Raw genomic sequence first — 25,517 nt, 5'->3', positions numbered from 1 at the left:
ATAGTGCTGTATTTAATTTATTTATTTGTGTTTTTCACTGAATATTAACTCAACTTGAAGTTGTGGCTGTCTCTCTACAGAGTACTTTTTAGAATTTTTGTGTAGCCATTGATAGCAGCGGGGGGTACTTTCAACTCATCACTGACATCTTGTCTTGCCTTATATAAGTGGTACATTTTGAGTTATCTCTGCCTAATATCAGAGCTATGGCTAGCTAACATCTACCTGAAATCAGCTGGATGTATAAGTGAATTTAAGTACAACACTTTTATCTGCTCTTTTGCATTTAGTACTGTATTTAATTTTTTTTGTGTGTTTTTCACTGAACATTAACTCAAATGAAGTTCTGGCTGTCTCTCTAAAGAGTACTTTTTAGAATTTCTGTTTAGCCATTGATAGCAATGGGAGGTAGTTTCAGCTCATCACTGACATCCTGTCTTGCCTTATATAACTGGTACATTTTGAGTTATCGCTGCTTAATATCTGAGCATTGGCCAGATAACATCCACTTGAAATCAGGTGGACGTATAAGTGAATTTAAGTACTCTTGCAGCTGCTCTTTGGCATATAGTACTGTATTTAATTTATTTACTTGTGTTTTTCTCTGAATATTAACTCAAATGAAATTGTGGTAGTCTCTCTACATAGTACATTTTAGAATTTCTGTGTAGCCATTGATAGCAGTGGGGGGAAGTTTCAGCTCATCAATGACATCCTGCTTATTATATAAGTGGTACACTTTGAGATATCTGCTTAATATCAGACCTTTTTCCGGCTAACATCTACCTGAAATCAGCTGGATGTATAAGTGAATTTAAGTACACTTTTATCTGGTCTTTTGCATATAGTACTGTATTTAATTTATTTATTTGTGTTTTTCATTGAATATTAACTCAACTGAAGTTGTGGCTGTCTCTCTACAGATTACTTTTTAGAATTTATGTATAGCCATTAATAGCACTGGGGGGTAGTTTCAGCTCATCACTGACATCCTGCCTTGCGTTATATAAGTGGTACATTTTAAGTTATCTCTGCTTAATATCAAAGCTTTGGCTGGCTAACATCTACGTGAAATCAGCTGGACATATAAGTGAATTTAAGTACACTTTTATCTGCTCTTTTGCATATAGTACTGTATTTAATTTATTTATTTGTGTTTTTCTCTGTATATTAACTCAAATGAAGTTGTGGTTGTCTCTATACAGAGTACTTTTTAGAATTTCTGTGTAGCCATTGATAGCAGTGGGGCGTAGTTACAGCTCATCAATGACATCCTGTTTATTATATAAGTGGTACATTTTGAGTTATCTCTGCTTAATATCAGACCTTTTATCTGGCTAACATCTACCTGAATTCACCTGGACGTATAAGTGAATTTAAGTACACTTTTATCTGTTTTTTTGCATATAGTACTGTATTTAATTTATTTATTTGTGTTTTTCATTGATTATTAACTCAACTGAAGTTGTGGCTGCCTCTCTACAGAGTACTTTTTAGAATTTCTGTGTAGCCATTGATAGCAGTGGGGGGTAGTTTTAGCACATCACTTACATCCTGTCTTGCCTTATTTAAGTGATGCATTTTGAGTGATCATGCTTAATATCAGAGCTTTGTCCAGATAACATCTACCTGAAATCAGCTGGACATATAAGTGAATTTAAGTACAACACTTTTATCTGCTCTTTTGCATATAGTACTGTATTTAATTTATTTATTTATGTTTTTCTCTGACTATTAACTCAACTGAAGTTGTGGCTGTCTCCCTACAGAGTACTTTTTAGAATTTATGTGTAGCCATTGATAGCAGTGGGGGCAGTTTCAGTTCATCAATGACATCCTGTCCTGCCTTATATAAGTGGTACATTTTGAGTTATCTCTGCGTAATATCAGAGCTTTGGCCAGATAACATCTGCCTGATATCAGCTGGACATATAAGTTAATTTAAGTACACTTTTATCTGCTCTTTTGCATATAGTACTGCATTTAATTTATTTATTTGTGTTTTTCACTGAATATTAACTCAACTGACGATGTGGCTGTCTCTCTACAGAGTTCTTTTTAGAATTTCTGTGTAGCCATTGAAAGCAGCGGGGGGTAGTTTCAGCTCTTCACTGACATCCTGTCTTGTCTTATATAAGTGGTACATTTTGAGTTATCTCTGCGTAATATCAGAGCTTTGTCCAGATAACATCTACCTGAAATCAGCTGGACATATAAGTGAATTTAAGTACAACACTTTTATCAGCTCTTTTGCATATAGTACTGTATTTAATTTATTTATTTATGTTTTTCTCTGACTATTAACTCAACTGAAGTTGTGGCTGTCTCCCTACAGAGTACTTTTTAGAATTTATGTGTAGCCATTGATAGCAGTGGGGGCAGTTTCAGTTCATCAATGACATCCTGTCCTGCCTTATATAAGTGGTACATTTTGAGTTATCTCTGCGTAATATCAGAGCTTTGGCCAGATAACATCTACCTGATATCAGCTGGACATATAAGTGAATTTAAGTACAACACTTTTATCTGCTCATTTGCATATAGTACTGTATTTAATTTATTTATTTGTGTTTTTCACTGAATACCACCTGAACTGGAAGTTGTGGCTGTCTCTGTATAGAGTACTTTTTTAGAATTTCTGTGTAGCCATTGATAGCAGTGGGGGGTTGTTTCAGCTCATCACTGAAATCTTGTCTTGTCTTATATACTTGGTACATTTTGCGTTATCTCTGCTTAATATCAGAGCTTTGGCCGCAACATCTACCAGAAATCAGCTGGACTTATAAGTGAATTTACGTACAACACTTTTATCTGCACTTTTGCATATAGTACGGTATTTAATTTATTTATTTGTGTTTTTCACTGAATATTAACTCAACTGAACTTGTGGCTGTCTCTCTACAGAGTACTTTTTAGAATTGCTGTGTAGCCATTGATAGCAGTGGGGGGTAGTTTAAGCTCAACACTGGCATCCTGTCTTGCCTTATATAAGTGGTTCATTTTGAGTTATCTCTGCTTAATATCAGACCTTTGTCCAGCTAACATCTACCTGAAATCAGCTGGACGTATAAGTGAATTTAAGTACACTTTTATCTGGTCTTTTGCATATAGTACTGTATTTAATTTATTTATTTGTGTTTTTCATTGAATATTAACTCAACTGAAGTTGTGGCTGTCTCTCTACAGAGTACTTGTTAGAATTTCTGTGTAGCCAATGATAGCAGTGGGGGGTAGTTTCAGCACATCACTTACATCCTGTCTTGCCTTATTTAAGTGGTATGTTTTGAGTGATCTCTGCTTAATATCAGAGCTTTGGCCGGCTCACATCTACCTGAAATCAGTATAAGTGAATTTAAGTACACTTTTATCTGCTCTTTTGCATATAGTACTGCATTTAATTTATTTATTTGTGTTTTTCACTGAATATTAACTCAACTGATGATGTGGCTGCCTTTCTACAGAGTTCTTTTTAGAATTTCTGTGTAGCCATTGAAAGCAGCGGGGGGTAGTTTCAGCTCATTACTGACATCCTGTCTTGCCTTATATAAGTGGTACATTTTGAGTTATCTCTGCGTAATATCAGAGCTTTGGCCAGCTAACATCTAGCTGAAATCAACTGGACATATAATTGAATTTATGCACACTTTTATCTGCTCTTTTGTATACAGTACTGTGTTTAATTTATTTATTTATGTTTTTCACTGAATATAACTCAACTGAAGTTGTGGCTGTCCCTCTACAGAGTACTTTTTAGAATTTTTGTGTAGCCATTGATACGAATGGGGGTTAGTTTCAGCTCATCACTGACATCCTGTCTTGCCTTATATGAGTGGTGCATTTTGAGTTATCTCTGCTTAATATCAGACTATTGGCCAGCTAACATCTACCTGAAATCAGCTGGACATATATGTGAATATAAGTAAAAGACTTTTAAATGCTCTTTTGCATATGGTACTGTATTTAATTTATATATTTGTGTTTTTCACTGAATACTAACTCAACTGAAGTTGTGGCTGTCTCTCCACAGAGTACTTTTTTAGAATTTCTGTGTAGCCATTGATAGCAGAGGGGGGTTGTTTGAGCTCATCACTGACATCCTGTCTTGCCTTACATAAGTGGCAAATTTTGAGTTATCTCTGCTTAATCTCAGACCTTTGGATGGCTAACATCTACCTGAAATCAGCTGGACATATAAGTGAATTTAAGTACATTTTTATCTGCTCTTTTGCATATAGTACTTTATTTTTATTTATTTATGTTTTTCTCTGAATATTAACTCAACTGAAGTTGTGGCTGTCTCCCTACAGAGTACTTTTTAGAATTTCTGTGTAACCATTGATGGCAGTGGGGGTAGTTTCAGTTCATCACTGACATCCTGTCTTGCCTTACATAAGTGGTACATTTTGAGTTACCTTTGCTTAATATCAGAGCTTTGGCTGGCTACCATCTACCTGAAATCAGCTTGGCATATGAGTGAATTTAAGTACACGTTTATCTTCTCTTTTGCATATAGTACTTTATTTTTATTTATTTGTGTTTTTCACTGAATATTAACTCAACTGAAGTTGTGGCTGTCTCTCTACAGAGTACTTTTTAGAATTTCTGTGCAGCCATTGATAGCAGCGGGGGGTAGTTTCAGCTCATTACTGACATCTTGTCTTGCCATATATAAGTGGTACATTTTGAGTTATCTCTGGTTAATATCAGAGCTTTGGCCACTAACATCTACAGGAAATCAGCTGGACTTATAAGTGAATTTAAGTACAACACTTTTATCTGCACTTTTGCATATAGTACGGTATTTAATTTATTCATTTGTGTTTCTCACTGAATATTAACTCAACTGAACTTGTGGGTGTCTCTCTACAGAGTACTTTTTAGAATTGCTGTGTAGCCACTGATAGCAGTGGGTAGGTAGTTTAAGTTCAACACTGACATCCTGTCTTGCCTTATTATAAGTGGTTCATTTTGAGTTATCTCTGTTTAATATTAGAGCTTTGACAGGCTAACATCTACCTTAAATCAGCTGGATGTATAAGTGAATTTAAGTACACTTTTATCTACTCCTTTGAATATAGTACTGTATTTAATTTATTTATTTGTGTTTTTCACTGAATATTAACTCAACTGAAGTTGTGGCTGTCTCTCTACAGAGTACTTTTTAGAATTTCTGTGTAGCCATTGATAGCAGGGGGGGGTAGTTTCAACTCATCACTGATATCCTGTCTTACCTTATATAAGTGGTACGTTTTGAGTTATCTCTGCTTAATATCAGAGCTTTGGCTAGCTAACATCTACCTGAAATCATCTGGATGTATAAGTGGATTAGAGTACACTTTTATCTGCTCTTTTGCATATAGTACTCTATTTCATTTATTTATTTGTGTTTTTCTCTGAATTTTAACTCAAATGAAGTTGTGGTTGTCTCTCTACAGAGTACTTTTTAGAATTTCTGTGTAGCCATTGATAGTAGTGGGGTGTAGTTACAGCTCATCATTGACATCCTGTTTATTATATAAGTGGTACATTTTGAGTTATCTCTGCTTAATATCAGACCTTTGTCCGGCTAACATCTACCTGAAATCAGCTGGACGTATAAGTGAATTTAAGTACACTTTTATCTGGTCCTTTGCATACAGTACTGCATTTTATTTATTTATTTGTGTTTTTCATTGAATATTAACTCAAGTGAAGTTGTGGCTGTCTCTCTACAGAGTACTTTTTAGAATTTCTGTGTAGCCATTGATAGCAGTGGGGGGAAATTTCAGCACATCACTTACATCCTGTCTTGCCTTATTTAAGTGGTACATTTTGAGTGATCTCTGCTTAATATCAGAGCTTCAGCAGGCTCACATCTACCTGAAATCAGCTGGATGTATAAGTGAATTTAAGTACACTTTTATGTGCTCTTTTGCATATAGTACTGCATTTAATTTATTTATTTGTGTTTTTGTCTGAATATTAACTCAACTGATGATGTGGCTGTCTCTCTACAGAGTTCTTTTTAGAATTTCTGTGTAACCATTGAAAGCAGTGGGGGGTAGTTTCAGCTCATCACTGACATCCTGTCTTGCCTTATATAAGTGGTACATTTTGAGTTATCTCAGCGTAATATCAGAGCTTTGGCCGGTTAACATCTACTGGAAATCATCTGGCCATATAAGTGAATTTAAGTACACTTTTATCTGCTCTTTTGCATATAGTACTGTATTTAATTTATTTATTTATGTTTTTCTCTGAATATTAACTTGACTGAAGTTGTGGCTGTCCCCCTACAGAGTACTTTTTAGAATTTCTGTGTAGCCATTGATAGCAGTGGGGGTAGTTTCAGTTCATCACTGACATGCTGTCTTGCCTTACATAAGTGGTACATTTTGAGTTACCTCTGCTTAATATCAGAGCTTTGGCTGGCTACCATCTACCTGAAATCAGCTTGACATATGAGTGAATTTAAGTACACTTTTATCTTCTCTTTTGCATATAGTACTGTATTTAATTTATTTATTTGTGTTTTTCACTGAATATTAACTCACCTGAAGTTGTCACTGTCTCTCTAAAGAGTATTTTTTAGAATTTCTGTGTAACCATTGATAGCAGTTGGGGGTAGTTTCAACTCATCACTGACATCATGTCTTGCCTTATATAAGTGGTATATTTTGAGTTATTTCTGCTTAATATCTGAGCTTTGGCCAGCTAAAATCTACCTGAAATCAGCTGGACGTATAATTGAATTTGTGTACACTTTTATCTGCTCTTTTCTATATAGTACTGTATTTAATTTATTTATTTATGTTTTTCACTGAATATAACTCAACTGAAGTTGTGGCTGTCCCTCTACAGAGTACTTTTTAGAATTTTTGTGTAGCCATTGATAGGAGTGGGGGGGGTAGTTTCAGCTCATCACTGACATCCTGTCTTGCCTTATATAAGTGGTGCATTTTGAGTTATCTCTGCTTAATATCAGACCATTGGCCGGCTAACATCTACCTGAAATCAGCTGGATGTGTAAGTGAATTTAAGTACACTTTTATCTGCTCTTTTGCATATAGTACTGTATTTAATTTATTTATTTGTGTTTTTCACTGAATAGCAACATAGCTGAGGTTGTGACTGTCTCTCTACAGTTAGTTCCCCACCCACACTCCCTGTTCTTATTTTGGTATTATTGTTGGTGGCTTTGAAACTGCCCACCCCTCTTCTAGATTTGTATTTGGATACTCCTTCTGAGCCTATCTCATTGCTCACTCAACTGAGTGCAGTGAGATCATATTCTGATTTCACGCAATCCTACTGTGTACAAAGAGAGCATTTGGGAAGGACAACTACTGTTGCCTCTTAATCCTGCTCTGTTCCTTCCCTCAAAAAAAAAAAAAAAAAAAAAAAAAAATATATATATATATATATATATATATATATATATATATATATATATATTGCTCATCTGCTCTTACTGTAAGTGTCTTAGTTGCTCTCCTGTGTGCTGTTATCTGTTCAGTCCCTCTTACTCTGCACTTATTACTGCTTCTTTCTAGCCTTCTAATTTACTGCCTTCTACACTTGTTTTTTAGTCATTTCTTAATTTAATTTAATTTAATTGAACTGTATTTGCCATAGTGTTGCTACACGCTCGGGTGTGCTGGCCTGCACTACAATTTGAATTGTATTTACTGCTGTTTTAGCTTCTTTTCTGTAATAAAAAAAATTCTAAGCTTGTTTCCTGCTTTTCCTGTAACTAGACAAGTCCAGACACATACTTGCTGAATCCAGGACTGTTGGTAACCTTCTGAGCCCCCCAAGCCTTTCTATGTTGGAGGGAAGCTTTCTAGCTTATCAGTGGGAGTGGTAAGCACTAGGTAGCCTATCTACCATGGGAAGAGTGGGTTTTGGCCCTGAAATTGTAGTTCATTGGCCATTTGGGCATATTTTCCATCTCTTTCTACTTTCTAGTTAAAAGCCTCTTTTGCGTTTGGTCCCCGCCTTTCCTATAACTAGTGTAATCCAGGTACAGATTTGCTGTATCCAGGACTGTTGGTAAGTTTCTGAGCCCTCCAAGCCTTTTTGTGTTGGAGAGAAGCCTTTTAGCTTATCAGTGGGAGTGGTAAGCACTAGGTAACCTATCTACCACAGGAGGAGTGGTTTCTGGCCCTGAAATTATAGTTTATTGGCCGTTTAGGAAGCTTTTCCATCTCTTTCAACCTTCTGATTTAAAAGCCTGTGTTTGCACTTGTTTCCTGCCTTTCCTGTTACTAGTCTAGTCCAGGTACAGATTTGCTGTATCCAGGACTCTTTCTAAGCTTCTGAGCTCCCCAAGCCTTTCTGTGTTGGAGGGAAGCCTTCTAGCTTATCAGTGAGAGTGGTAAGCATCAGGTAGCCTATCTATCATAAGAGGAGTGGTCCCTGGCCCAGAAACTGTAGCTATTGGCTGTTTGAGCAGTTTTTGCCCATCTCTTTCAACTTTCTGGTTTGAAAGCCGCACTTGTGCCTGTTTCCCGCCTTTCCTATAACTAGCCTATTCTGGTTACAGAGTTGCTGTATCCAGGATTGTTAGTAAGCTTCTGAGGCCCCAAGCCTTTCTGTGTTGGAGGAAAACCTTCTAGATTGTCAGTGGGAGTGGTAAGCACTAGGTAGCCTATCCTCCATGGGAAGAGTGAGTTTTCGCCTAGGAATTGTAGTTTATTTGGCCGTTTGGGCAGTTTTCCATCTCTTTCAACTTGCTGGCCTACAAGTCTACATTTGTACTTGTTCCCCACCTTTCCTGTAACTAGTCTAGTCCAGGTATAGATTTGCTGTATTCCAGGACTCTTTGTAAGCTTCTGAGCCCCCCAATCCTTTCTGTGTTGGAGGGAAGAATTCTAGCTTATCAGTGGGAGTGGTAAGCATTAGATAGCCTATCTACCACAAGAAGAGTGGTTCATGGTCCAGAAATTGTAGCTATTGGCCGTTTGGGCAGTTTTTTTCCATCTCTTTCAATATTCTGGTTTAAAAGCCTCGCTTGCGTTTGTTTCCCACCTTTCCTGTAACTAGCCTAGTCCAGATACAGAGTTGCTGTATCCAGGACTGTTGGTAAGCTTCTGAGCCCCACAAGCCTTTCTGTGTTGGAGGAAAGACTTCTAGCTTATCAGTGGGAGTGGTAAGCACTAGGTAGCCTGTCTACCATGAGAGGAGAGGTTCTTGGCCCAGAAATTGTAGTTTATTGACCATTTGGACAGTTTGTCCATCTCTTTCAACTTTCTGGTTTAAAAGACCACATCTGCGCTTGTTTCCCATCTTTCCTGTAACTAACCTACTGGGTAGCACTAGAAAGCCTTAAACTGATACAAGCCTTCTAGCTTAGGAGAGAGACTTTGGAGTGATTATCAGTTTTCTGTACTTTCTTGCTGTACTTAACTGTTTTCTGCTTAAACGCAAATTTTCCAGTGTTTATTGTGATTTAAATGCTTGTTTTTTTCCACATATTGTATTTATTTGGCTGCCTGCACTTTTAAAAAGTTGTTTTTTGTTTAAACAATTTGTTTAACACTAAATTGCGATAGCCTTTTCTGATTGTTTGTAGTTGTTTAAAGCTGTTTTAAGTGTATTTCTTTACTGTTTTTGCCTTATCTTTTCAAAAAAAAACAAAAAAATTTCCATGTTTCCCACCTTTCTAAGCTAGTATAGTCCATTTTTCAGGCTAGTGCTGAATTCAGGGCTGTGACACTAGTTTCTGAGTTGCCCATATCTTACTTGGATAGAAGGAAGTTTCTCTGTTCACCTGTGAGAGAGGGGAGCTTTGAGCAACCTATCTGTCCCTGGAGGAGTGGTTCCAGCCCAGAAGTTAGTAGTTTATTAGCCATTTTGGGTTATTTTCTTGGGCTAATTTCTATCTCTTTCATTTCTCTACTACAAAAAAATGCATTTGCATGGTTTTGCGCACCGGGCAGTGCCAGTTAGCTATGGTTAAATTATTCCCGGCTCCACTAAGTCTCCTCTTCAGTTTTTCCCTTGAAACTAGTCTAACTCTCAACCTAAGCACTCAAAAAGCATCTTACAGCCCAGCACTTGTTCAGACCTAATAGCAAGCACTAATATACCCGGACACTCATTGCCCAGCAGGGCAAGGCTCTTTATTCACCCCTCACCAACCAAGCGACTAAGCAGCTCACCCTACTATTCAGGCATGACCAAAGGGCAACTTCAGGTGCACTCTCCAGTCCAGCTGGTGAATCTGGGTATCCTGAGGCAATGTTGCAACTGTCTCATGTACACTACACAGACAACCCTCTCCTCCTACCACAAAACACTCACATATGTGAGAGATGCAATTATACAGCCAAACTGGAAGCTAAGCTGTCTCCACCCAAGACTGGAAAAGACAGTCAAGAGGAGAAGGTTAAAACTTGCACAACAACTCCAGCTGCACACAGACCTACTAAAACAGCACTGGCAAAAAATACACATAAATACACAAAATCATACTCAGAGGCTCTAAATAAAAACCTGCAAAAGCATTAGAGACCTCCAAAGCAGACAATCAAACAACCTGCCCTTCCCATCACAAACCAGACAACACATAAAACACAAAATCAGCATGCCACACAATCACAGCCCTTTAGGTTAAATAACATACCTAACACACTAGTAATAGGTGACTCTATAGTTAGGCACACCGACGTCCCACTCAATAGGCTGGACACGCAGAAAGTTACTATTAGCTACCTGTTGGGAGCCAGAATCTGCCACATAACACAAGCACTCAGGTCACTCCAGAACCAGTACAAATATGACTCTGTCATTGTTCATGTTGGTGTGAATGACCTGAGACGTACCTCCCTGGACTACATGAAAAGAGACATGGAAGAGTTCTCTGATCATGTAGCCCAGGCCGGTATGACCCTGACCCTCAGTAGCATCCTGCCCTCACCAAGAATGATACCTCAGTATAAAGAAAACATGATCAATTTCAACAATTGGCTAAGCATCTGGTGTCATTCAAAGGGGATCCAGTGTCTGTCAGCCTGGGAAGACATGCTCTACAAGCCGCGTTGCTTCGCAAGAGACGGCTTGCACCTGTCACCCCTAGGCTTTTGAATACTGGCCAAGGCTCTTGCTGCCCCCATATTGCCTTTTTTAGGCAAGGCCCAAAAGTCAAACCCACCTCCGTAAACAGCACAATTAACAAAAAAATGAGGGTTATGCTACTCAATGCCAGGAGTTTAAATCTCAAAAAGGCCGTGCTTGAAGCACTCCTTAGTATGGAGAATGTTGTCATCTGTGCAGTAACTAAAACCTGGTTCAAGGCTCCAGAGAGCACCCCAGCACTACTGGGCTACAACTCATACCACACGTTTCAGCCACAGAACATGGACCGAAACACAAAAGGAGGAGGTGTATCCATATTCATCAAGGATACTTACACCTCCAAGTTAGTGGCGCAGCATGATACCCCTGAGATCATCCATGTGCAACTAACATCAGGCAAATCTGCAATGCAAATTGTGGCCTGCTACAGATCACCCTTCATGACCCAGGACCACCACTCTACCTTTCTGGAAACACTGGAAAACATGAAAGTCCTACCAAACACCCTGATATTGGGCAATTTCAATTACCCTACCATTCACTGGGAAAACTACTCGAGTACAAATTCCCAGGCCCAGTGCTTCCTGGAATTCATCAACTCAAATGCCCTGGATCAGCTGGTAAACTCCCCTACCAGAGGTGAAAACATATTGGACCTGGTCATCACCAACATGGGCGACAGGTGTTCCACACCGGAGATCAACCCGTCACTGGTTAGATCAGACCATAAACTAATCACTCTGGATGTCCACACCCCACCACTACCCCCAACTAAGGAAACCACAGTAAAAAACTTTTTTAAAGCAAACTTCACCTTACTTAAGACAGAGGTGGTAAGTTTCACAGCCCCCACGCTAAAGGATAACTCTGCCCAAGATGCAGAAACCTTTCCAAATGCACTCTATGAGCACCTACAAGGATGCATGGATCATGCCATCCGTAGCAAAACCAAGACTCACTCCTCTAAGAGAAGGAAACCAGTTTGGTGGATCCCTGCAATAAACAGGCTATACAATAGAAGTAGGAAACTAGTTCAGAAAAAAAAGCAAATCCCAAGAAGGAACGACATCCCTGATCAGTATCAGTAAGAAATCATCCAAGGCTAACTTCGAAAGAAAAATAGTCAAGGATTCAAAAGATAACCACAAAGCCTTCTTTAGCTATGTTACGAATCTATTTGGCAACTCACAGGTATGCACTGAACTAGTGCAAAATAGCACAAAATATACTGAACCTACTGATATTGCCAACATCCTGGCAGATAGATTCAGTGCAAACTTCACCCCGCTCTCACCTCCAAAAGGGCCCACAACAATACCAGAAAAGTGTAGTGGCCCAAAAATCAAAGATGCACAGGTGAAAACAGCCCTTTCAAAAGCCAAAACACAGCGTCAATGGGACCAGATGGTGTCCCAGGCTGTGTCTTGCACGAACTACAGAATGAACTAACTCCCCACCTAAACACACTGTTCAACCTCAGCCTCTCCACAGGCTACTTGCCCATAAAATGGTGCACAGCAACAGTTATTCCTCTCCCCAAAGGAGGGGCCACAACTGACCCTGGTAACTATTGCCCCATAAGCCTGACTAGCCTGGTCTGCAAGGCTATGGAGCGTATCATCATGGAACTCAAGACATTGGGGACCTCCAAGCACTTGACCTGACCCAGTTCGGCTTTGTTAAAGGCAGATCATGCCTACTAATCCTGGTTGACTTCTTCGAGACAGTCACCAAGGCCATAGATGAGGGAAAGGTGGTTAACACAGCCTACCATGACCTCGCCAAGGCTTTTGATACCATTCCACACTAGGGTATTACAGAAAATTCACCAGCCTGAACATAAACCCCTATGTCATGAGATGGGTTGCCAACTGGCTTACAGACAGTACTCACACGGTAAGAATAGGGGGCTCCAGGTCTGACTCTAAACCAGTCACAAGTGGTGTCCCACAAGGTTCAGTCCTGGGACCTCCACTGTTTGGCATATACTTCTCAGAAGTACAGGCAAACACAGGAGGACTATGGCTAACCAAGTTCGCCGATGACTGCAAACTGGGAGCCATAACTGACTATCTGGCTGACACAGACATCCTCCAAAAGGGCCTTACTGAGATGGACACCTGATGTCAAAGTCATGAACTCAAGCTAAATGCCAAAAAATGCATAGTCATCCCATTTGGGAAAAACAAAACACCCACAAATTACCACATAGGTGGCAGCCCCCTTAATACAGAAGAGGTAATAAGAGATCTGGGGACCCAGGTAGATAGTACTCTCCTTTGACAATCATATTTCCAAAGTAGTTAGGAATCCTTCTATGTGGCCCATCTATTTACTAAAGGGTTTGCATCTAGAAATAAAGAGGTTATAGTGCCCCTCTACTCGTCACTCATTAGACCCATCATAGAGTACAATGCCCCATTTGGGATATACCTCACAAGACACTTTCAACAGCTGGAAAGACCACAAAAGTACCTCACCAAGAGGATTATTGGTCTCAAACATATGTTCTATGCAGCCCGACTGAAAAAATTCCAGCTGTACTCAGTGGCATATCGCTTACTCAGAGGTGATCTCTGCCTGACTTACAAAGCCATGTCCAACTCAGAATTGATGGACATGCTCCACCTAAAGAAATCCAAGTCACTGCAAGCCATGCGCTCTAGTGAGCTAAACCTCGCCACAACAATAAATAGAACATGCTGGAGGGATAGATTCCTGTCACAGAGACTCCCCATGCTTTGGAACAAAATTCCAAATTACATCAGGCAGAGCCCCTCACTAACACTCTTCAAGAGAAACCTTGACGAGTGGATGGTTAACAGAAAATACACCCCTGGGATCACTTCATTGGCTCTGTTTGACAGAGGATCAGTTAATTAATCAATGGGGCGGTGAAAGCCGACACACTCTGGCTAGGCTTATAAATTCCCTTGGGCAGATAGCCTAGTACCTACCTATGAACCTATGTTAAATCCTCAACTCATTAAAGAAAAAAAAAATATCAGCAGGATAGTTTCTTTAAGTCAAACACATTTTTCATGCCACTTTGGCAATAATAGCGCACAGTATATTAGACTGGCAGTATTTAAAACACAAAAATTATAACAGACTGAAGCCTAAATACTCTGTTTTGATTAATGAATTTTTTTTTATTCCTTAACAACAGCTCTCCCACAGCTTAGAGCTCTACACATATCTAATCAAATAATACTGTAAGCTCAATTTGGTGCTAAATTTGCTGATCAGGCAATACAATTTATTGAATGGTCTTCCCATGTTTGTCAATGTTTCAAGTAATATTTTCTTAGCAGTCAATGACGGGTTTTTACTCTTACATCTTCAAGATATTCTATTATCCTTTAAGACAATCATGCTAACATTTATGCTTCTTATAATGCATGTATCGAGTCAAATGATGTAACACATGAAACATGATGTTAAAAACATGTCCAACCTGTTTAATAAGAATGTTCCTGCTCAAAAAATACTGGCTGCAAATTCGGTCTTCAAGCTAGGTAAGCTTAATCTAATATTACTGATTCCTCTTTTTATAGGTTCACAGGTTCATTGGTAAGTACTAGGCTAGATTTACTTGTGGGTCATTTTATGCCTAGCCAATTTCCCTTTTTGTTCTTGAGATAACCCCCATCCCATTTGGCTAGAGACTGACTTTACTCATTCTATGGTCAATAATTCTATATTAGCCCTAAAGAGAATAACTGGGATCATACCATAGATGCTATGAGGGGAGCCATGGATGGTATAAAGCATCAGGGGCTGCCTATGTCCATTAGTAGTACAGGAGGCAACCCTAGGGTAAATTTTGTTTCCATCTACAGATCTAAGTTATAGTTGAATAAGCAGATATCAAACAGGAGAGAACCCAGCATAGAATCACAGGGTACTCCACTGGTGACTTGTCTTTTGTAGTCTCTTTATTTATAAAATAAATAAATAAATGAATGAATTAGCTTCCATACTTCTCGCATTTTATGGCCATGTTAAGACACATGGCATAACAGATAGGTAATTAAGGCAATTTCTATTTTCAAACTGAATTTAAATCTCTTATTTATTAAGAGTTGCTATCATGTTTCTTTCATAAATTTAGATTTTAAAATAAATGCAACTATATTAGCTAAAATATTCTATTTGGTGAGAGATAAAGCCATTTTAAAAATTCAATCAGGCTTTATGGAATCAAGACTTAGTATAAAATAAAGGATTAAGATTGGGTTTCCGATCATAACCTGCTTATTATCTGTTCAAGACATGGTTGCCAAGAAATTCACTGTGCGACAGAAGCTTGAGAGGAGCATCTTGGCATCCATGTCAAGAAGACATAATTTAAGGTTATGACTGGTGACATGGTCATAATGTTTTATATTACATGGAGTTTTACTTGCTCCATGGGCAATTGGTTACAGGGGAAAAAAACATCAGGCCACTTTACTAAACTTTTCTCTTTCATTAAAATTTTCATTCTTGACAGACAAAACTATATATAGAAACTTGTTGGTTTAATGAATTTATGCTACTACAACAACTTTCTGACAATCCCCTCATTATTTATTTATTTATTTATTTGGCATTTGCTGACTGGGAAAGTCTGACTGAGCTAGAGCCCCTTTTCAGCGGAGGCCTGGGGAGAAAAGCTCCACAGAGGTACACAAAAAAGGTTACAAAAATTGCATTAATGCGAACAATACAGAAAATACAGAGCATAGTACTCAAGTTGGTTACACAAATGCATCAACAGAAGTAAATGCACACATAAACAAAGAGGTGTAGGTGTCTCTGATAGCATCAATTAATTATATTCCTCTAGATTGTTACTGTTTTTCTAATGATTCAAGACCTTTGTCTTTACCGTATAGCTAAGAATGTTTATCTAATTCTGAGTTCTGTCCTGAGGGACCACTGAAATCTTAGCAACAGCTCAGTTTTCAACTTCAGTCTACGCTTGTAATAAACTCTGCCTTTTTTTCAGAGATAAATATTTTTGTTACTCATCCCGTGGTCCTTACATCTTAAAGACTTTCACATATAACTTGACTGTGTATCTGTGAAAATGCATTTAAATGTTAACTCTGCTTCCAATGTCAGTATTAGTTATATCTGTTACTGTAAAATGTTTGTCTGATTCACCACACACTAGCTACTATGCATGAGCTGAAATTTCTTGAATGTTTCTTATGCAGGAGCAATTCAATTGCTGATCAGTTTTATATTTTTATATTTGTAATAAAGCCAGACAATATAGAATTTTCTGCTGAACAATCAGGTATTATAAATAAACAGAACTGTAACTGTTATAGTCTTTGGTGTACTGATAGTGTATCATGTCAATGAAGCTAACTGCTTTATATTACATTGACTCATAAAGTATTGATAATTTTGGTTCTCAAGGATACAAAAAGGATACAACACTTTGATTTGATCATGTTACCAGCCTAAGTAATATACTCTTGCTTACAGTTTCTTTCCACTTTTGATGGTCTCAGCCTGTCATTCAGTGTGGAGTGCAAACATTTTCTTTCCTACTTTGACTTCATTTGGATTACTATATACTACTTTGCTTCCATCTGTAATTAGATATCCCTACATGACAAGTCGTCTGCAAATTGCTTGGCTAGGATATTTAATATAGTTAAATTACAACACTCCTCAAAATATTGCTAATAAAATATGTGCTATATAACTACCACTCTTGTGTATGTTAGGCAGTATGCAATCAACATCATTCTAATTGGTCTTTTACCTGAGATCACTCTCGTAAAGGGACCTCAGGCCCAGTGGTTCCTCTGGAATTCAAACATAATAAACAGCAGTCAAATAAATGACATAAACTTTGCACAGTTTTGTGTTTATGAATGAAAAATGCAAGAGAAAGTCAATTATGCTGAAAATTCTCCAAGAAGTAGCTCACATATTTTACCAAATATATAAAAAAGTTCAAGGAACTTCGATCTTAATGTTCCTATTCATTATTAGTGGTTTCTCTTTTTACCGCGGTGGTGCAGCGGTAGCATTGTTACCTCACAGCAAGAGGTTCTCCCATTCGATTCTCGGCTGGAGTGCGGAGAGTGCCTTCTGTGTGGAGTCTGCATGTCCTCCCCGCAGTTGGGTGGGCATTCGAAAGACATGCATAAATGGGCGTGCCTTCACTGAAGGTTGAATGTCAAGCTGGCACCTCAGCGTTCATGAAAATCTACTGCCAATCATTAGCGGACCGGAGTTCCGCTGTGGCTACCCCTAACCGGGAAAAGCCGAAAGACAACAACAGCATTCACCATCTTTTTGAACAGAAGTACAAAGAAACATTCGGTTTGGTAATACAATGCAAAAAAATTCTTGGTCATTTAAGATCAGCAACAACAGTCCTCATCTGCATCTTCTTTCAAATGGTTCACCTTCAGTAGGACTTTACATGCAATTCCTAACATAAATATCATATATGAAGTAAATGAAATATGCATAACAAAACAATTAGATAAAGTTTATTCTTGTAAAGCAAAATCTGTTGTAGAAACAAAACAATAAAGTAATAAAGTAATATTTATCAGAAGGTTGCTTATCCTGCCCTACACTGTTATGAAAAATGAATAAATCTAAAAGGATTCTTGGCTCTATGAAGTCTGACTTTTTCAGTGAATGTGCCTTTATCTGAAAGTAATTTCAGTGTAATCAAGAGCAAATACATTACCATCAACCAGCAGATGTGGCAGTCTGTTCCCATTACAGATATCATTTGCTTTTCCTATGCATTACCATATTAACATAATATATACTCCAACATCACTGGTAATTGTGTTGTAACAATGTGCAAAAACAAAAAACAGTCTCTCAGATTACACTGTGGCACTGACAAGCATTGTAATAAAGCCAACACATACCATTACATGATATGGAGATGACATTTAGTTACAGCTTTAATCTTTCTTTTGTTTTGCCTTGTCTGAGTAAGCATTTTACACTGCTTTTATACTAGACTGCTTCCTGTCTTTACAGCCACATATTGACCTAACAGAGCAAAGACTAAGAAAATTGCAATCTATCTATCTATCTATCGATCTATCTATCTATCTATCTATCAATCTATCTATCTATCTATCTATCTATCTATCTATCTATCTATCTATCTATCAGTGGTGGTGCTGCTGTAGCGTTGTCGCCTCACAGTAAGACGCTGTCCGGTTAGATTCTCAGCTAGAGCATCTTCTGCATGGAGACATGCGTGAATGGGCGTACCTTCGTTGAAGGTTGTGCATCAGGGCTGGTAACTTGGCACGTAAAAATCAACTACCAATCATTAGCGGACCGGAGTTCCACTGTGGTGGCCCCTAACCGGGAAAAGCTGAAAGATGCAATATATATATATATATATATATATATATATATATATATATATATATAAATATCCATCCACAACTCCTTTTGCACACGCTTCAGGGTGTAACTTCACTACTTCAATAGTGACAGTCATCTAGAGCCAAGATTCATACCGACGAATGGCTAGCCCTGCTGTAGCAGTTCTTCCATACTACACACTTACATGTACACTCACACCTATGGCCAATTTAGAGTGCCCATGCACACACACACACACACACACACACACACACACACACACACACACACATGCGTGCACACACACACACACACACACACACACACACACACACAAACATACACACACACACATACACACATGCGAGCGAACACACACACACGCACACACACAAACACACATGCATGTGTGCACACACACACACACACACACACACACACACACACACACACACACACACACACATTTTTAATTACTTCATCGATCTTGCAATTTCCCTGGATAGATCTATTGTTTTCAGAAAAGAATCTTTAACTGAACAACTATCAGCAGCCTTTTTAGACGAGTGTTTGAAACCTTTATTGCCCCTTATTAGGTCTAGCATTAACAACACAACAAATTTCATACAGATTATATCTGATATTCCTGTAGAGACTCCACAGGTCTTGTGTATAAGGAATATTAATTCTCTGCATACAAGCATTTCCCATGAGGAAGGCTTGACTGCCCTCAGATTTTGGTTATAAAGGGACAATTTCTACACATTTGAATTTAATGATTTTATTACTGAGTTTACAGAGCTGGTCTCATACAGGAATCTGTTCGACTATAATAATGAGTGTTAGGAATGGGGAAGCATTTGCACTGATGTATGCTGACCTATTCATGGGCTGTTTTGAGCATACTTATGTACATTGTTGATTTACAATGGAATACATTTTTAAGTACTATTAATATTTGGCATCATTACCTAGATGATTGTAGGATGTTGTATGGAAAGGGCCTGTGGATGGAGTGATAACATTTCTGGACTATTTAAATAATAATCATTTTTCATCACTTTTTATTTGTAATCATATGCGAATAAAATACACGTTTTGGATGTACAGGTTATAGGTTCATAGGTAGGTACTAGGCTATCGTCCCGAAGGCATTTATAAGCCTAGCCATTATGTGTTGGCTTTCGCCACCCCCTTAGATTAGTTCCCTGTGCCTCTGTCCAGCAGAGCCACTGAAGTGATCTCTGGGGTAAACTTTCTGTTTCCCATCCACTCGTCAAGGTTTCTCTTGAAGAGTATTAGTGAGTAGCTCTGCCTAATGTAGATTGGAATCTTGTTCCAAAGCATGGGAAGTCTCTGGGACAGGAATCTATCCCTCCCGCATGTCCTATTTATTGTTATGGGGAGGTTTATATCCCTAGAGCATGTGGCTTGAGGGAATATGGTTTTATTTAGGTGGAGCATGTCCATCAATTCTGGGTTGGACATGGCCTTGTATGTCAGGCAGAGATCACCTTTGAGTAGGCGGTATGCAATCGAGTATAGCTGGAGTTTCTTCAGTCGAGCTGCATAGAGCATCTGTTTGAGGCCAGTGATCCTCTTGGTGAGGTACTTCTGTGGTCTTTCCAGCTATTGCAGGTGTCTTGTAAGGTACATCCCAAATGGGGCACTGTACTCTATGATGGGTCTGATGAGTGATGAGTAGAGGGGCACAATGACCTCTTTTGATCTGGATGCAAACCATTTTGTGATTAGGTGGGCCACATAGAAGGATTTTCTAACCAGTTTGGCAATGTGATTATCAAAGGAGAGATTACTATCTACTTGGGTCCCCAGATCCCTTATTACATCTTCCATATTTAGGGGACTACCACCTATGTGGTGGTCCCCTACCACCTAGGTGGTAGTACCCTAAATACGGAAGACGTAATAAGGGATCTATTATATTGTTTTCAATATAAATAAGTACTTAACTGCTATGAGCCATAAAGATGGCTGATGGCAGTTAAGTACTTATTTATATTGAAAACAATTTACCAAAATTATTTTTTGAAACTGACAGTTGCCACCCCAGACATTTTACTCACAGCACCCTTAAACATAGTTCATGATGGTGAAAAAAGGTAGACAAGGTGTTTGCAAAAGAACAATGCTTGATTTGAAACACAGATTCGTGTACCATGGTTATGAAAAGGTCCTGGTGACCTAATGGATAAGGCATCAGCCTCTGGAGCTGGCAATTATGGGTTCAAGTCCCACCTGGGTCAATGAACTGTTGGTTAAGGTATGGGGGGTTGACATAATGTGTAAAGGTCTTTACATCAGAAAAACAAGTTATAGGGTTTGATGCTGATCTCTGGTTATTGGCTAGGCATGTAATAGTTTGCAGACTGCTTGCCTAGCATTTTCCTTATTAACCTTTAAAAAGGAGAAACGTACATAGTCTATGCAAGAAGTATTTCAAATGAATATAAGTGATTTACTCGCTTACAGGAAAAAGAATAGAGCTATATCTGATAAAATCAGATTTGGACTTGCATGCAGAGCTAACACTAGGACTGCTAAATATACTTTTGATAAGCACTAGACTCTTCTGTAGGCAAATCCAGTATTAGCAGCAGTATTAGATGACAGGTGAGCTTTTAGGTTTTAGAGGGGAAAGATCTTATCACAGAACTTTTCTTATTTTAAATATATGTCATGTTCTGAATTGTTGATTATACCTTCTACAAGAATGTGTGTAATTCTAGAACTTGTTAGAGATGCAGGTTTTGTAAATATGTTTTAACAACTACATTTTTCAATATAGAAAATTCTAGGACTTTGTTTACTATTTGATGTTTGATAGTGTGATGGAAAAAAAACATCATGTACTTAGCAGAATGTCCTTGCAGTAGTTTTTTTTTATATATTAGGCAAACCAAATGTACCTTTAAAAAAATATATCAGCATGCATTAGTAATATACACTGTAAGAAATCATGCGGTGCCTTGTGGAGACACATAATCAATCACACTAGTGCACATTTTTCTTTTATGTGTATAGACTGAGTTAAATGGATACCTGAAGATATCTGATTCTTTTTTTTGCAAATTACCAAATAAAAAATAAAAAAGATGGATTGTGTTAACAGGACTAGTACACCTTTTTCTTTTGGGCTAAATGAAGCACTTAAGGTGATTTCTTCACAGTTAATTCTGTTTTGACTGCCTGTGAAACTGAATATATTTAAATAGTTGATATCTTACTTGTGTATATTATCGATCATGTGACTGTATTATTTAATTGAATTGATTTGAATTTGTCTCAGATGTTCTGAGGAACCACTGGATAAATGACAGACATGGTAGACTGTGATATTGCACTAAATTTGGATTAATTTGCTGTGTCGTTGGATTATTTATGTTTCTACTGAATGATGGATTTTTGGTGGTTTGGTAGATTTTTTCTGTCTGTACTTCTGTTTTCTTCAGACTTACAAAATCATTCTGGATGATTGGCCCCTGTTTTGCATATATGGCCCCATACATTGTTCATATACTCATGTTTCTTTTGGCTTTGTGGCCTGGATCTTTGTTGAAATTATCCAGAAATAATAGTAAATTTTATTGCTTTTCCCTAGTTCTTGGTCCTCAGATACAGCAATTAGTAAAGGGACTTCCAATAACTAGTTCATCATTTATTGCATCTGGGGAAATTTGCAGATCATTGAAGCAGGACACAATGTAACAACTTGGTTAAGTTCTCAGCATTGCCTACTAGTGCTGTAGCCTGCTCTCCTGAGCAGACTGACAACAATATTTTTTTTTGATTTAGTGGTACATGTGCCATACATTCATCTTTACTTCTCATTGCTTCATATGTGTGCAAACATTCCAAGGTCAAAGTGAATGTAGTAATGTTCTTACTTGTATATTCTCATCAGACCATGTTTAATTAAAGCTTAAAGTCTCCCATCCCTTGGAAAGTATTGTGGCTGAACTACGCTGTTATTAAACTTGCATCCCATGCATTAGGTGAATGGCAGTATGACACTACCGCTAGCAATATGGTCAGATATTTAGTATGATTCCATAAAAAGCATTCAGAGATCACAGAATTTAGGGTGATGCATAGCTGGAGTAATACAGAATGTCTCTTAATATCATTAAATATGCCCACTGAATTGAATTTTGATAGAAAAACAAAGACATAGTGGAAAAATGTTTTGATAAAGTACTGACTCATGAACGCAGAAACAATAATTTTGTTTAATATAAATTGACATGATCCTTGTTTTCCCTTCTACGTAGCATGTGGAAAAATATGCATGCTGTGATAAAAAAGAAATAATTTCTGTTAAACCAAAGTAGCCCTTAGACTGCATATCTCTAACTTTTCTAATGGTAGCCATCAGAAATACCTAGGTACTATTGCAAAAACGTTTATATGGTACTGTGTAGATGTATAACAATTAGATTATCTTGCATTTATTCTCTGGTCATGTTTAAATGCTGTGCTTGATCTGCAGGGGGGCTTCATGACCCCTTTAGTCAATTATAATAATTAATATAGCATATTCTGACAAAAACAGAAAGACACAAATAAAAGTGGTATCAAAAAATGCAAGCACTGTGCATGCCAGATAAAGCCAGAAACTGAGGCATGCAAACCTATGTGTTACACTGCTTGTGAACTGTTACAGCTTTCTGTGATTTAGATGTTCATAGAAGAAAAGGAAAGACACAGTTTGGGAACTATCACACCCCCTTCAAAGTCAAAACCTTTGTCATACAAAGTACAGCAAGCCTGAGTCACACATTCTGAAGTACTACTAATCGTGTTCACTTGTTGCTGGGTAAGAAAATGTTTTGCAACATGCATCACAATCCTTTAGCATGTCTGAAACCTTGCATGAGGTGTATGTGTGAATGCATGTGAAATCTCCTCACACACTTGATAAAAATGGGACAGGAACATATTAATGTTATCTTAGGGATTATATCTTCATTTACCCCTTCTCAACTTATCTCATTACCCATGTGAATGCATGTTTCTTATGTACTTTCATGTCTGAATTCTTGAACTCTATCAGATTACTTCCAAACTCATTGAGCATATAACTACTTACATTTTCACAATTACTAAGCCATACTGTTGAGAAACCAAAGAAGGAAACAACCTTTTGTATACTAACTGAGGGAATTTCCCTTCTTTTTCTTAAATATCATGTTGAGCTGTAACTTTCACTTTAGTTTGGCAAAGCACTACATGACTGAGGTAGACTCTGATCTGTGCTGACAGTGTTCTTTTCACATAGGACGTGCGCATTATTTTTTCTCTATGACTATATTTCAAAGGGATCAGTGACTGAAAAAAGGGACAATGAACTCTCAATATCCAGCAGAAACAGTAAGTCATATTTATGTATGCATTTAACTGTAGAACATTCTTATTAGGGTTCTCTTACTGCTTCATAAAACGGATTAGTTTTTGTACTTTCCTACATATGGCAACTAAAAATCTAGTTTGTCTATCTGGATACAGCAAAACGAAGAAAAGAAATAAAAATAAAAAAAAAAGAAAAGCAAGACTTAGCCACCTGTAATAATAGATTCAATGCCAATTTTACTGAAAATGTTATGCTGCACAACTGCTTTTAAACTCATGCAGCAGGCACCAAAAGTGTTTCTCAGCAATGGAAAATATATTCTAATGAGCATGAACTAAACAGATGTATGGAAAGCATATCTATCTGACATCAGAAGCAGATTATTTATTTTCTAGTATATTACTTACCATTTAGCATTGTAAGTTTGGTGGTTTGCAGTGCTGTAAAATTTCACTCATGATGACTGCACGTAAAACAGTGAACAGTTTTATGTTTTATAAGATTTACAGATTTGTCTTAAGAAAATAAAATAAAAATAAAAGCTTAACATCCTCTTTGTGACAGTCTGTGTACAGATAAGCTGGTTTGCTTGCCTGTGCACTTGTTTGCAGAACCCTTCGTGGTTTGCTTTTCCTTATGAACTTCCTTCTCTTAAGAATCTACTTTCAGTTTCACCTTTACTCCACAGCATAGTCTGTTACCAGAGTTTTTCTGAATTTTAACCTCAGCATGTCATAACTTTCAGTTAATATTTCTCAGATGGTAATGATCTGATTATGGAAAATAACAATATATGATTTATCCAGTCCTCTTATTTCAGTCAAAAAGTGCTTGCCTAAAAGGAGACCACTCCTTTTATAACTGTTAACAAAAGGGCCCCACCTTGTGGTCTGCAACAGAAGAGAGTTTTTTCCTCACTCCTATTCAGTTTTTTTGTGAGGAAGCAATTGTCTACAACGCCTAGTTTTATAGCATTCCTTCTTTATGAGAATTTGTATAAACGAAATGATACTTGAATTTCATATTTGAGGATTTGAGTTAATCAGTCATGCTTATCTGTAGATGCCATGTCATCCTTTTTCTATTCCTACAAAATAAAAGTTTCAATCGTCATTGCTAATATATCTTGTTACTGCAGTGAGACTGAAAATAATGTGTAGGTGACATTAGAAGTCTAGAATGTAGTTGCTAAACTTTTAAATTCTTCAGAAATAAAACTTAATTGGCTAACATTAGTTGAGTATAGAGACAATGCGACTTTTTTTCTGTCTGGTCCTTACAACTGTTTTAGCATTCTGTTTATTTTCCCGAGCACCTCCTGAACTCTGTTTTAATTGATATTGTTTTCCAATATCACTGCAGGATTTTACATATATACCAGTAATGAGGTGCAAAAATGTTCTCATAAGAAAATCATGGCTTATATATTTAGTTTTATATCCATTCCTTATTATCACTTCTTATACCTGGCATATACTGTTTATTGAATTAAGAACCATCAGTGAATTGAAAACTAATTCTTCCTGTTGTGAGAAAACAAGCTATACAATTCACTGGAACAAGACAGTCATCCACCAGAACAGGACTGTTCTCTTGTTATTGTGTGTTAGGGACACTTAGTCAGGCTTATCAAATTGCACGTCAAACTCACTTCTATTATTAACTTGCACACATGAAAAAATGGTTGAGAATGCAAAATTTTAGGTGGTTGTACAGTACTGGTCCCTCTGTAGTT

At 37.7% G+C, this 25,517-nt stretch overlaps 1 protein-coding gene across 4 annotated transcripts in view; it reads right to left on the bottom strand.

The window, feature by feature from the left end:
• The window catches only part of IL7 (interleukin 7), a 1,281,407-nt gene extending 1,256,677 nt beyond the window's left edge, over window positions 1–24,730 (bottom strand). For all 4 annotated transcript variants that reach the window (XM_044065798.1, XM_044065800.1, XM_044065799.1 and 1 more), the window contains exon 1: window positions 24,190–24,730. Coding sequence is in view for 1 of the 4 variants with exons in the window: in XM_044065799.1 (XP_043921734.1) it covers window positions 24,190–24,199 (10 nt within the window). In the remaining 3 variants the exon portion in view is untranslated. The remainder of the gene's footprint in view (window positions 1–24,189) is intronic.
• Window positions 24,731–25,517: the final 787 nt, after the last annotated feature.

Source organism: Protopterus annectens, chromosome 3.part0 (assembly GCF_019279795.1).
Source record: "Protopterus annectens isolate FY-2018-M chromosome 3.part0, PAN1.0, whole genome shotgun sequence".
Classification (NCBI taxonomy): Eukaryota; Metazoa; Chordata; order Ceratodontiformes; family Protopteridae; genus Protopterus; species Protopterus annectens.
Note: the sequence above shows the minus strand (reverse complement) of the source record. Positions and strands in the feature narration are given on the sequence as shown.